The sequence below is a fragment of the Salmo salar genome, chromosome ssa03 (assembly GCF_905237065.1).
Source record: "Salmo salar chromosome ssa03, Ssal_v3.1, whole genome shotgun sequence".
In the NCBI taxonomy this organism is placed as follows: domain Eukaryota; kingdom Metazoa; phylum Chordata; class Actinopteri; order Salmoniformes; family Salmonidae; genus Salmo; species Salmo salar.
The window spans coordinates 77,889,405-77,903,086 of NC_059444.1; the positions used below are offsets into that span (position 1 = coordinate 77,889,405).

General features: G+C 48.8%; 1 protein-coding gene across 1 annotated transcript in view; it reads right to left on the bottom strand.

Moving 5' to 3' along the window:
- LOC106606719 (protein kinase C alpha type) overlaps positions 1–13,682 on the bottom strand; it is a 236,596-nt gene that overhangs the window by 52,581 nt on the left and 170,333 nt on the right. Inside the window, exons 4-5 of the mRNA XM_045715506.1 lie at positions 7,768–7,879; positions 4,162–4,290 (exon numbers count right to left, since the gene is read on the bottom strand). Coding sequence (XP_045571462.1) covers positions 4,162–4,290; positions 7,768–7,879 — 241 coding nt within the window. The remainder of the gene's footprint in view (positions 1–4,161; positions 4,291–7,767; positions 7,880–13,682) is intronic.

The following is a 13,682-nucleotide window of genomic DNA, read 5'->3' on the forward strand; positions in this document are numbered from 1 at the left end:
TAGTATCAGTAGTAGTGTAGCATCAGTAGTAGTGTAGCATCAGTAGTAGTGTAGTATCAGTAGTAGTGTAGGATCAGTAGTAGTGTAGCATCAGTGCATGTCTTGTAATCTTTAATAAAAAATATTTATTTTTATTTTTTTACCCCCAATTTCGTGGTATCCAATTCTTAGTTACAGTCTTGTCTCAACGCTGCAACTCCCGTACAGACTCAGGAGAGGTGAAGGTCGAGAGCCATGCGTCCTCCAAAACACAACCCAACCAAACCGCACTGCTTCTTGACACAATGCACATCCAACCCGGAAGCCGGCCGCACCAATGTGTCAGAGGAAACACTGTACACCTGGCGACACACACACACACCAGTAGTAGTGTAGGATCAGCGTGCACTGCACCCAGCCCATCACAGGAGTCACTAGTGCACGATGAGACAAGGATATCCCTGCCGGCCAAACCCTCCCTAACCCAGACAACGCTGGGCCAATTGTGCATCGCCCCATGGGCCCCCAGTCAGGGCCGGCTGCGACAGAGCCTGGACTCAAACCCAGAATCTCTGGTGGCACAGCTACCACTGTGATGCAGTGCCTTAGACCACTGCACCACCCAGGAGGCACATGTCTGGTAATCTGATGAGCTGGGTTGATTCCCACTGTTCAATGGTAGAGTAGTGAGAGAGAATCCCACACACTGTACCCGGGCTCCCGAGGGGCGCAGCGGTCTAAGGCACTGCATCTCAGTGCAAGAGGTGTCACTGTAGTCCCTGGTTTAAATCCAGACTGCATCACATCCAGCCGTGATTGGGTGGTGCACAATTGGCCGGGGTAGGCTGTCATTGTAAATAAGAATTTGTTCTTAACTGACTTGCCTAGTTTAATAAATAAAATAGTTTTATGTCTGCTTTTCCAGTGATTCCCAGGGCTTTGGAGTCTGTTTTTAAACAGTTTATTTTACCTCATATGATAATAAAGAATGACATGGATGAGCTCTATTCAATCAAAACAGGTGTCTGGAAGTAACAAACTATTCTCATTTTGAACGGTGAGAATGCATGTTTAGAGTCATTCAGGACATTCACTCAATTCAATTCCACTCCATACAAAGCATTATTTATCCCAGAGGAACAATAGCAGTGGTTCTCTCACAGCGCTGGGTGAATATAATGTAGGCTTTAGCTCTTCTCTCAAACTGAAGCATGTCAGCTCCTACTAACTGTATCTTCTTATCAACACAAACACACTGACATCACTGTGTTTCTCAGCTCAGTGGCTCCGTGAACTGTATGTGTCACTGGCTGGGTCCTTGGATGCCCCTGTGTGTGGTGTGTGTGTGGTGTGTGTGTGGTGTGTGTGTGTATGTTCCGACAGAGGCTTAGACAGCAGAAATGGACGTGTCTGCATCCATGTGTCTGTGATGGTTAAACTCCAGAGCTAACTGGAGATCCCTATTGGCCCTGGGTTATTGTTTTGGTCTATAAGGATGAGAGGTGGAGGGGAGAAGAGGAGAGTAGGGTGAAGGGGGGGTGTGAAGAGGTGGGTACAGGAGGACAGAGATAGAGGGAGGAGGAAATGAGAGAGATGAATAATCAATAGAGAGTAAGGGACAGTACAAGAGGGAAGGAGGGAGAGGGGAAAGAGGGAGAGGGGAAAGAGGGAGAGAGGAAAGAGGGAGAGAGGAAAGAGGGAGAGGGGCAGGAGGGAGAGGGAAGGAGGGAAAGGGGAAAGAGTGAGAGGGGAAAGAGTGAGAGGGGAAAGAGGGAGAGGGGAAGGATGAGAAGGGATGGAGGGAGAGGGGAAGGAAGGAGAGGGGAGAAGGGAAAGAGGGAGAAGGGAAAGAGGGAGAGGGGAAGGAGTGAGAGGGGAAAGAGGGAGGGGAAAGAGGGAGAGGGGAAGGAGGGAGAGGGGAACGATGGAGAGGGGATAGAGAGAGAGGGTAAGGAGGGAGAGGAGAAAGAGGGAGAGGGGAATGCTGGATTATTCAAGGAGAGAGGGGAGCAGGTTTACTTAGGAGGAAGTGGGGAAGGATGAACAGATGAGAGGGGGATGAAAGTTAGGAATGCAGGCAGGGATGTTTCGGTAAATAAGAGTGAGGGATGGGTACATGATAACAGGGTATTGAAGGAGAGAGCTGTGAGGAAGAGGGAGAGGAAAATACAGTTTTAGAGGAGGAGAGGAAGGGGTTATTGCAGAACAGAGAAGAAAAGGAGGGGGAGATGAGAGGAGAGATGAGGACAGGTGAAAGTGAGGAGAGGGCAGTGTTATGGAAAGATATAGAGTGTGAGAGATAGAGAGGGAGAGAGAGAGAGCGAAAGAGAGAGAGAGAGAAAGTAGGAGGGACAGAAAGAGCGTGGAGAGGGTTATTGTATTGGAGAGAGCCTTGGAGATGTGTTTGTGTTTTCTTGGCTGGACAGATTTAATCAACTTCACATGGCGCTGAACCAGAATGGCCTCCACATGTCTGTGGAAGCCACAGGGAACATACACAATCTGATGCCACTGTTCAGTCCTCAGCTTGGCAGACCTTCAGGCTCAAATACATTGCCTCTCTCTTTTTGTTTTCTTTCTCTCTCTCAGTAATTCTTTCACTCATTTTTAGTGACATTCTCTCTTCCACTCTATCTTCTGTTTCTCTCAGTCTCTTTCTGTCTTTTTTCTCTTAATCTCTCTCTCTGTCTTGTGTGTTTCTATTGTATCTTTCTCTCTCTCTGGAATTGAGTCAATAACCCTCAACGTCTTCTTTGAGAGAGTCTGGTGGCCTTGTCAACTGTATCAACATCCTGTCACTGTTAACCCATTGCCCCTGGGAAAAACCTCTTCTCTTAAAGGGATACTTTGGAATTTTGGTAATGAAACCCTTTATCTACTTTCCCAGAGTCAGATGAACTTGTGGATAACATTTTTATGTCTCTTTATGAAGGAAGTTAGAGGTAGTTTCTCGGGCCAATGCTAACTAGGGTTAGCGCAATGACTGGAAGTCTATGGGTATGTATCCCTTTAAGGTTGTCAATACAGCTCACTGATAAAGAGTTACAGGCCATGCAAGCAGGAACACACACACACACACACACACAAACACGCAAGCACACAAACAAACACACACGCACCCACAAACAAACACACACACTTGACGTGTTAGTAACTAGGTATTTATTCAACAAGAACCCAAAAAGGAACTGACAGTATATATAAAATGAAAACTGTGAAACAATGAACCTCATCACTGGCCATGTGTCTCATAGTCCCTGATTGTGTTGAAATGGAGGGGAGAGGCGAGGAGGGTAATGCCCACCCAGACTGAGACCGGGTATCAGATGGGGCCCCTGCCAACATTCCTCGCTGTCACAGGCCCAAACCGAACCATGTGGTTCCCATGCCAATAAAGCCCCTTAAATTGAAATTGAATTGAGAGAGGGATAAAAAGAGAGGGAGAGAGGGAGATGAGAGGGGGATGTAGAGGTAGAGGTGGAGAGAGAGAGAGAGAGAGAGAGAGAGAGAGAGGCTGATAGATAGAAAGAATCAGGGAAGGGACACACACATTCTGCGGACTCAAATGTTGTGTGTTGCATGTGACTGACCATGACATGTAGAATGCAGCTCATCACTCAGACTCCTTGAATAGCATGACTCTTGTGCCTTGCCTCGCAACTGTAGCTAGCATGCAGTCTGTAAATGTCATGTAAATCATATATAGGTAGCATGTAGCATGTAGTCTGTGTCATGTCAGTCAAATGTATCGTAGCTAGCATGTAGCATGTAGTCTGCGTCATGTCAGTCAAACGTATCGTAGCTAGCATATAGCATGTAGTCTGCGTCATGTCAGTCAAACGTATCGTAGCTAGCATGTAGCATGTAGTCTGCGTCATGTCAGTCAAACGTATCGTAGCTAGCATGTAGCATGTAGTCTGTGTCATGTCAGTCAAACGTATCGTAGCTAGCATGTAGCATGTAGTCTGTGTCATGTCAGTCAAACGTATCGTAGCTAGCATGTAGCATGTAGTCTGCGTCATGTCAGTCAAAAGTATCGTAGCTAGCATGTAGCATGTAGTCTGTGTCATGGCACTCACCACTCACATGTAGCTAACATGTAGCATGCCGTCTGTCATGTCACTTACAGGTAGCTAGCATGTTTCATTTAGTCATGTCTCTCCCTTGTAGCGTGTGACTCACCTGTGACGTGTAGTCTGTCTCCGCTGACGTCGATCTTGAGGAAGATGCGTCCTCTGCGCTCCGTGTGGTCTGTCCCACACAGGCTTGGCACGTTCATCACACACTGATTGTGCACGTTCATGTCGCAGGCTGGACAAACACACACACAAACACATTGAGTTTATAACAGGTTTAGGACCTGGTCATATTATGGTGGAGTTCAGCTAACTGGTCATGGTGAACACCCCATTAGCGGTTCTGGGGGGGGCAGTGCCCCTGTGACAACAATTTTGGACCCCCTTGTGGCCCCCCTAAATGTGGAGTATGAAATAATTTTTACATAACACATTTTTGCTATCGTTCTTTTTTTACATCCGTTATTAGACAGTGGCAACGATGATGATTATGAACATGGTCTTTTGCCTGCTAATGCAGATATGACAACAATAACGTCTAATGTAACTGGCCCCACTAACAGTACAACTGGCCCCAGATTGGCCATCCCAGTTGAAATGGTCTAGAACCGCCACTGGAACACACTCTGCAAGTTATCTGCTGTGCAATACCTAACAATAGTGTTTTATTTGTCTGCAAGTTATCTGCTGTGCAAGACCTAACAATACTGTTTGCCATTTCTACAATAGATCAGCCAGGTACTGGACAGAGCCTGCTCACACTCTGTATCTCAGCTTCCCAGTTCTCTCTCTCTCTCTCTCTCTCTCTCTCTCTCTCTCTCTCTCTCTCTCTCTCTCACACCCCCTCCCCTCTCTCCCTCCCTCCCTCTCCCTCTTATTCCCTAAGGGTGTTAGAGGAGAACACATTGAGTGTTTTTATTAGTGTCTAATGAAGCTAATGAAGACAAACAGGAGAGGAACCAGAGGGAGAGGAGGCTACAGGCCTCCCTCCTACTTTCCTCATCCCCCCTTCCCTATCTCTCTATCTTCATACACCCTCACCTTACCTCTCTGCCCACATCTATCCAGCTCCACCATCATTCCTATCGTTCACCCTCGTCCCTACTCTACACTCCTCTGCTCAACATACCCCTGCTTCTCCTCATCCCTCTATCTCCGCCCACTCTACCTCAACCTATTCATCCCCAACTCTTCTCTTTCTCTCCCTCACCCATTACCGTCCTTCTCCTTCTTCCCTCACCCCTATTTATCCCTCTTTCCTTCCTCTTTCCACCTCCACCTCCACCTCCCCCTCTTCCTCCTCCTCTCTTTTTATAGGTGGGAGGACAGGAGAGCCCCAGTGGCAGCCAGCGCGGGAGGTTGGGATGTAATGACTAATTTGTTGGCATCAGGCCTCAGGCCTCCTCATATCAATTTATATCAATCTGTTATAATTCTGCCACCTGAGACACTAGAGATGGATGGATGGAGAGGGAGGGAGGGAAGGAGGGAGGGAGGGTGATAGATGGGAAAGGTAGAGAGGTAGGAAGTGAGAGTGATAGATGTGGACAGGGAGAGTTGGAGAGAGAATGAAGAGTGTGGGGAGGGAACGGGAGTGGGTTGAGAGATAGTATGGGAGAGATAGATAAGAGAAAGAAGAAAGAAAGAAAAGAAGAAGAGTTGAAGAGGGAGGTGGGACATTTGGAGAGATAGGGAGCGATATGGAGAGAGTAGAAAGTGTGTGGGGAGGGGATGGGAGTGGGTTGAGAGGTAGTGAGGGGATGGGATGGGTTGAGAGGTAGTGATGGGATGGGAGTGGGTTGAGAGGTAAGGAGGGGATGGGAGTGGGTTGAGAGGTAGTGAGGGGATGGGATGGGTTGAGAGGTAGTGAGGGGATGGGATGGGTTGAGAGGTAGTGAGGGGATGGGATGGGTTGAGAGGTAGTGAGGGGATGGGATGGGTTGAGAGGTAGTGAGGGGATGGGATGGGTTGAGAGGTAGTGAGGGGATGGGATGGGTTGAGAGGTAGTGAGGGGATGGGATGGGTTGAGAGGTAGTGAGGGGATGGGACTGGGTTGAGAGGTAGTGAGGGGATGGGAGTGGGTTGAGAGGTAGTGAGGGGATGGGAGTGGGTTGAGAGGTAGTGATGGGATGGGAGTGGGTTGAGAGGTAGTGAGGGGATGGGAGTGGGTTGAGAGGTAGTGAGGGGATGGGATGGGTTGAGAGGTAGTGAGGGGATGGGAGTGGGTTGAGAGGTAGTGAGGGGATGGGATGGGTTGAGAGGTAGTGAGGGGATGGGAGTGGGTTGAGAGGTAGTGAGGGGATGGGAGTGGGTTGAGAGGTAGTGAGGGGATGGGATGGGTTGAGAGGTAGTGAGGGGATGGGAGTGGGTTGAGAGGTAGTGAGGGGATGGGAGTGGGTTGAGAGGTAGTGAGGGGATGGGAGTGGGTTGAGAGGTAGTGTGGGGATGGGAGTGGGTTGAGAGGTAGTGAGGGGATGGGATGGGTTGAGAGGTAGTGAGGGGATGGGAGTGGGCTGAGAGGTAGTGAGGGGATGGGAGTGGGTTGAGAGGTAGTGAGGGGAGAGAGAGGAGAGAAAGAGTTGAAGAGGGAAGTGGGGCATTTGGAAAGATAGGGAGAGAGAGAATTAGAGCAGAGGGAAACAGAGTGTAGGAGGAAGGAATGAGGCATTAGAAGGGACAGAGTGGGATAACTGGAGACAGTTACAGTATAGAGAATACTGTATTACCCTGAATTACACACCCTTATGAAAAGTAAAGCTATTCCCATGTGTCCTCTAGGAGAAAACCAGCAGTTAATCATTTCACGCACGCACACGCGGACACACACGGACACACACACGCACACACGGACACACACACGGACACACACACACACACACACACACACACACACACACACACACACACACACACACACACACACACACACACACACACACACACACACACACACACACACACACACACACACACACACGTCTATGATTTCCCCCCAGTATAAATGTGTGTCACTTTGCACAGTATGAAAAGGGTGTAGGATCTGTGGCAGCATACTGATTCTCTACACTTCCCATCAAAAACATTGGATTGGTGGAAGTCATTGTGGAGGGAGTTTTCATGATGCGGAGGGGGCAAGTGCACTCTTCAGGAACAGAGTGGAGAATCAGGAAACAGCCTGTGATTCCCCGGCCTGGATGTGAGGCTGTGCAGCCTTTCTAGGGGGCTCAGGACCGATATTCATAAAACTTGTCAGCATAGAAGTGCTAATCTAGGATCAGGTCCCTTCTGTCCATGTAATCTTATTGATAATGATTTAAAAGGCAACACTGATCCTAGATAAGCACTGTTACTCTCTGGGGTGGCAGGTAGCCTAGCGGTTAGAGAGGTGAGCCAGCAACCAGAGGGTTGCCATTTTGAATCCTGGGTCTGACTGGGAAAATCTGGTGGGAAGTCAACTGGCAATTGGAGGGTTGCTGGTATCAAATCCTAGATGCCAATGGCTGCCCTTCTGCCCTTGAGCAAAGCACCACAGCAGCTCCTGGCCTCCCAGTGTGACAGCCCCCTGCTCCTCTACAAAACCTCTGTATGTGTGTCTTTCAGACGGGTGGGGTTAAAAGTCACATTTCAGTTGGACATTTTGTGCATTTGACCAATAAAGTCATCTCAGTATTATGGTCCAGCTGAGTAAAGGTGTCATTAGAGATTGACTCACTGTCGCATTTCATCCCCTGGTGGATGAGTCCATAGAGGAGGGAGCCACAGTGGTCGCAGAACGTGGGACTGCCGTACGAGTGGATCTTAAACTTGTGCTTGCTTCTGGGGTCCTGGAAACACACACACAAAGACAGAGATTGTCAACTGAAGCTTTCGAGATCAACAGCAGCGTATGAAATATAAAAAAACACCCGAATCAATCACAGTGATCAATCAAGATAGAACACTGCTGTTGTTGCTACTTGCTAAGAACATTTCCACTCCACAAAGCCATTTCAGACGAGGTAGTTATTGATCCATTCTACTCATTCACCCCTTCTCTATTTCATCAAATGTCAGTGCACTTCAGGACAAGTTCATTAGGACACACTGTAGCAAAGCATTTTGCAACGTAAAAGGAAAACAAGTGTTTCTTATAAAACAAATCAGGTAGCATCTTCCCGTTTCACAAATGTTTATCTATTTTGTGCCTAATGAACAGTACCCAGCTCTACCAATACATACGCTTCGTCTACCGGCTCAATTAAGATGGTATGTCTCTAATCCCATAATTCAACAGCCTGTTGCTCCATCTCTCCAACATCTGATGGAATAAATGTGGGATGGAGAGAGAGCTGTGGGAGCTCTGTGGAGCCAGGCAGACACTTTGATTTGTTGTATTGTGGAGCTGTTCTCCATAATGATGAGGAAGACTTTGATGTGGATGTGGGAAAAATGTGTGTGTGTGTGTGTGTTCTGAGTGACACTGCTGAGTTTCCCTGCCCTACTATCATATTCAGTACAGTAAAGTATGGAGAGAGGTGAAGAGGGGTTGTACTGTAAGATAGTGTCTCAAGGGTTGGAAATAGGATGTTTATCTGTACTGTCCGTTATTCTGATGAATCCGCTTCAAATTTGCATTACATTCAGTTTTTCTTATCACTTGAAAAATCACACATTGAATGAAAACTGTATCACACAATCAAAATTAGGTTAATCTTGAAAACATGGTTTACACTACATTATATCCTGAGTGTGAGTATGTAAGAAGCTATAGCTTCTTGACTTGTGACCCCATGGTGTCTCACTCTATACTGAGAGGAATCACTTTCTAATACACCAGCTGTTTATCTTGGACAAAACATCTGGCAGCATCACTGGGTTAGGCTGAGCTAATGAGCCAACTTTCCATCAATGTTAGATAGCTAACATACAAAGGAAAACTACTGGCTGAAGGATGAGATTGATTTAGAGTGGGGGTTGGAAGAGAAAACACAACAAACTAATGTTGGATTGATATGATGTCATCCATTGTGTAGGCTAACTGAATTTGGAATGTGGAATGTTAAAATTAGTATATCTTCTGTTAAGTAAAGCTTTAACCCTGCTATAATGAGTAAAGATACTGTTAAGTTGTAACGCCCTGGCCATAGAGAGGGGTTTTTGTTCTTTATTTTGGTTAGGCCAGGGTGTTACACTGGGTGGGCGTTCTATGTTCTTTTTCTATCTTTTTGTATTTCTTTGTTTTGGGCCGTGTGTGGCTCCCAATCAGGCACAGCTGAAGTTTGTTGTTGTTTGATTGGGAGTCACACATAAGTGCATGTTTTTCCGTTCGGGTTTTGTGGGTAATTGTTTCTGTCATTGTGTTTCACCTGACAGGACTGTTTGGTTGTCAGTTTATTGTTTTGTAGTTGTATAGTGTTCCGTTTGAATTAAATATGATGAACACTAACTCCGCTGCGTTTTGGTCCACTCTCTCTCATGGCAGTCGTCACAGAATTACCCACCAAACAAGGACCAAGCAGCGGAGGAAGGAGCAGCACCAGGAGAGCAGCATGATGGACTCATGGACGTGGGAACAAATACTGGACGGAGAGGGACCATGGACTCAGGCTGGGGAGTATCGCCTCCCGCAGTGGGAGATCGAAGCGGCGAGAGCGGAGAGGCGATGGTATGAGGAGAGAGAGCGCAACAGGCACGAGAGGCAGCCCCAAGATTTTTTTTGGGGGGGCACACGGGACAGTCGGCGGTGCCGAGATCGGAACCAGAGCCAGTCGGGTTGACGTTGGAGGTGAGCGAAGGGTGGAAAGCAGAGACAGTGAAGGAGTTGATGGGGAGATTGGAGGAGAGAGAGATGAGAGACCTGCTGGTTTGGTGCATAAGGCACGGCATTCGCCCTACGGAGCGTGTCAGTGAATTGATGTCACCTGAGTCAGTTCTCCATACTCGTCCTGAGGTGCGTACTGGCCGTCTGTTGAAGACTGTGCCTGCGCCCAGAAACAGGCCTCCTGCATGTCTTCCCAGCCCTGCACGTCCTGTGCTTACGCCCAGAAACAGGCCTCCTGCATGTCTTCCCAGCCCTGCACGTCCTGTGCCTACGCCCAAAACCAGGCCTCCTGCATGTCTTCCCATCCTGGTCAAGCCCGTGCCTCCTCCTCGGACCAGTCCGCCAGTGAGTCTCCCCATCTTGGTTATGCCTGTGCCCCCTCCTCGGACCAGGCCTCCAGTGGGTCTCCCCATCCTGGTCAGTCCTGTGCCTCCTCCTAGGACCAGGCCTCCAGTGGGTTTCCCCATCTTGGTTAAGCCTGTGCCTCCTCCTCGGACCAGGCCTCCAGTGGGTCTCCCCATCCTGGTCTGTCCTGTGCCTGCTCCACGGACCAGGCCTCCAGTGGCTCCCCATCGTGGTTAAGCCTGTGCCTCCTCCTCGGACCAGGCCTCCAGTGGATCTCCCCATCCTGGTCAGTCCTGTGCCTCCTCCTAGGACCAGGCCACCAGTGGGTCTCCCCATCCTGGTCCGTCCGGTGCCACCTCCCAGGACTAGGCCTCCAGAGTGGCCCGCCTGTTCGGAGCTGCCAGAGTGGCCCGCCTGTCCGGAGCTGCCAGAGTGGCCGCCTGTCCGGAGCTGCCAGAGTGGCCCGCCTGTCCGGAGCTGCCAGAGTGGCCCGCCTGTCCGGAGCTGCCAGAGTGGCCCGCCGGTCCGGAGCTGCCAGAGTGGCCCGCCGGTCCGGAGCTGCCAGAGTGGCCCGCCGGTCCGGAGCTGCCAGAGTGGCCCGCCGGTCCGGATCTGCCATCGCCGCCCACCAGCCGGGCGCAGCCATCGCCGCCCGCCAGCCGGGCGCAGCCAGGGTCATCCGCCAGTCGGGCGCAGCAAGGGTCGCCCGCCAGCCGGGCGCTGCCATCGCCGCACGCCGGGTGCAACAAGGGTCGCTCGCCAGCCGGGCGAAGTCAGGGTCGCCCACTAGACCTTCGGCGCGGCCAGGTGCGCCACCTAAGAGGGCGACGCCAAGGGTGGGGCAGAGGCCACGTCCCGCACCTGAGCCGCCGCCGTAAGAAGGCCCACCCGGACCCTCCCCTTCAGTGTCAGGTTTTGCGGCCGGAGTCCGCACCTTGGGGGGGGGTACTGTAACGCCCTGGCCATAGAGAGGGGTTTTTGTTCTTTATTTTGCTTAGGCCAGGGTGTTACATTGGGTGGGCGTTCTATGTTTTTCTATGTTTTTGTATTTCTTTGTTTTGGGCCGTGTGTGGCTCCCAATCAGGCACAGCTGAAGTTTGTTGTTGTTTGATTGGGAGTCACACATAAGTGCATGTTTTTCCGTTCGGGTTTTGTGGGTAATTGTTTCTGTCATTGTGTTTCACCTGACAGGACTGTTTGGTTGTCAGTTTATTGTTTTGTAGTTGTATAGTGTTCCGTTTGAATTAAATATGATGAACACTAACTCCGCTGCGTTTTGGTCCACTCTCTCTCATGGCAGTCGTCACATAAGTAAAGTGTTAACCCTGCTATAATGAGTATAGCTACTGTTAAGTAAAGTGTTAACCCTGCAATAATGAGTATAGCTACTGTTAAGTAAAGTGTTAACCCTGCTATAATGAGTATAGCTACTGTTAAGTAAAGTGTTAACCCTGCTATAATGAGTATAGCTACTGTTAAGTAAAGTGTTAACCCTGCTATAATGAGTATAGCTACTGTTAAGTAAAGTGTTAACCCTGCTATAATGAGTATAGCTACTGTTAAGTAAAGTGTTAACCCTGCTATAATGAGTATAGCTACTGTTAAGTAAAGTGTTAACCCTGCTATAATGAGTATAGCTACCGTTAAGTAAAGTGTTAACCCTGCTATAATGAGTATAGATACTGTTAAGTAAAGTGTTAACCCTGCTATAATGAGTATAGATACTGTTAAGTAAAGTGTTAACCCTGCTATAATGAGTATAGCTACCGTTAAGTAAAGTGTTAACCCTGCTATAATGAGTATAGCTACTGTAAGTGCTAGAATTGTCAAAAAGCAAACATAATAAAAACCTGTGAAGTCGATTGGGTCAACCTGACGCCTCAAACGAACCAAATGTGTCATAACTCCTGTATCTATAATCTCTTTCACATATGAAAGAGAGTAAACCAGGTTTCGTCATCATCCTCAGAGAAACTGTCCTTGACACGAACACAGCCACCAATATAGACTGTGATTGGCAGGGAGTGAGTCATTGGGAGGATTCCGGAATATCGTAATTACAGTGTTGGCATTTAAGCATGTTTAATTTAAGCACCTCCTCCTCTCTGGCCCACCTACAAGTCTTGGTTGCCTCCGAATAACATAACAAGATAATGGACAGATCACTCTCCTTCTTTTGGGCCACTGTGGGGATGTGCTATCGTGGACTGGGATCTGTATCTGTCCAGGCCTTCCTTCAGGGATCCTGTCTCTACACTACTGATCTAGTTTGGTGGATATTGTCTCTACACTACTGGTGTGGTCTGGTGGAGCCTGTCTCTACACTCCACTGGTCTGGTAGATCATGTCTCTACACTCTGCTGGTCTGGTGGAGCCTGTCTCTACACTCCACTGGTCTGGTAGATCATGTCTCTACACTCTGCTGGTCTGGTGGATCCTGTCTCTACACTCTACTGGTCTGGTAGATCATGTCTCTACACTCTGCTGGTCTGGTAGATCATGTCTCTACACTCTACTGGTCTGGTAGATCATGTCTCTACACTCTGCTGGTCTGGTGGATCCTGTCTCTACACTTTACTGGTCTGGTAGATCGTCTCTACACTCTGCTGGTCTGGTAGATCATGTCTCTACACTCTGCTGGTCTGGTGGATCCTGTCTCTACACTCTACTGGTCTGGTAGATCATGTCTCTACACTTTGCTGGTCTGGTAGATCATGTCTCTACACTCTACTGGTCTGGTGGATCCTGTCTCTACACTCTACTGGTCTGGTAGATCATGTCTCTACACTTTGCTGGTCTGGTAGATCATGTCTCTACACTCTACTGGTCTGGTGGATCCTGTCTCTACACTCTACTGATCTGATGGATCCTGTCTCTACACTCTACTGATCTAATCTGGTGGATCCTGTCTCTACACTCTACTAATCTAATCTGGTGGATCCTGTCTCGACACTCAACTAATCTAATCTGGTGGATCCTGTCTCGACACTCTACTGGCCTGGTCTGTGGATCCTGTCTCTACACTCTACTGATCTAATCTGGTGGATCCTGTCTCGACACTCTACTGGCCTGGTCTGGTGGATCCTGTCTCTACACTCTACTGATCTAGTTTGGTGGATATTGTCTCTACACTACTGGTGTGGTCTGGTGGAGCCTGTCTCTACACTCCACTGGTCTGGTAGATCATGTCTCTACACTCCACTGGTCTGGTGGAGCCTGTCTCTACACTCCACTGGTCTGGTAGATCATGTCTCTACACTCCACTGGTCTGGTAGATCATGTCTCTACACTCTGCTGGTCTGGTGGATCCTGTCTCTACACTCTACTGGTCTGGTAGATCATGTCTCTACACTCTGCTGGTCTGGTAGATCATGTCTCTACACTCTACTGGTCTGGTAGATCATGTCTCTACACTCTGCTGGTCTGGTGGATCCTGTCTCTACACTTTACTGGTCTGGAAGATCATGTCTCTACACTCTGCT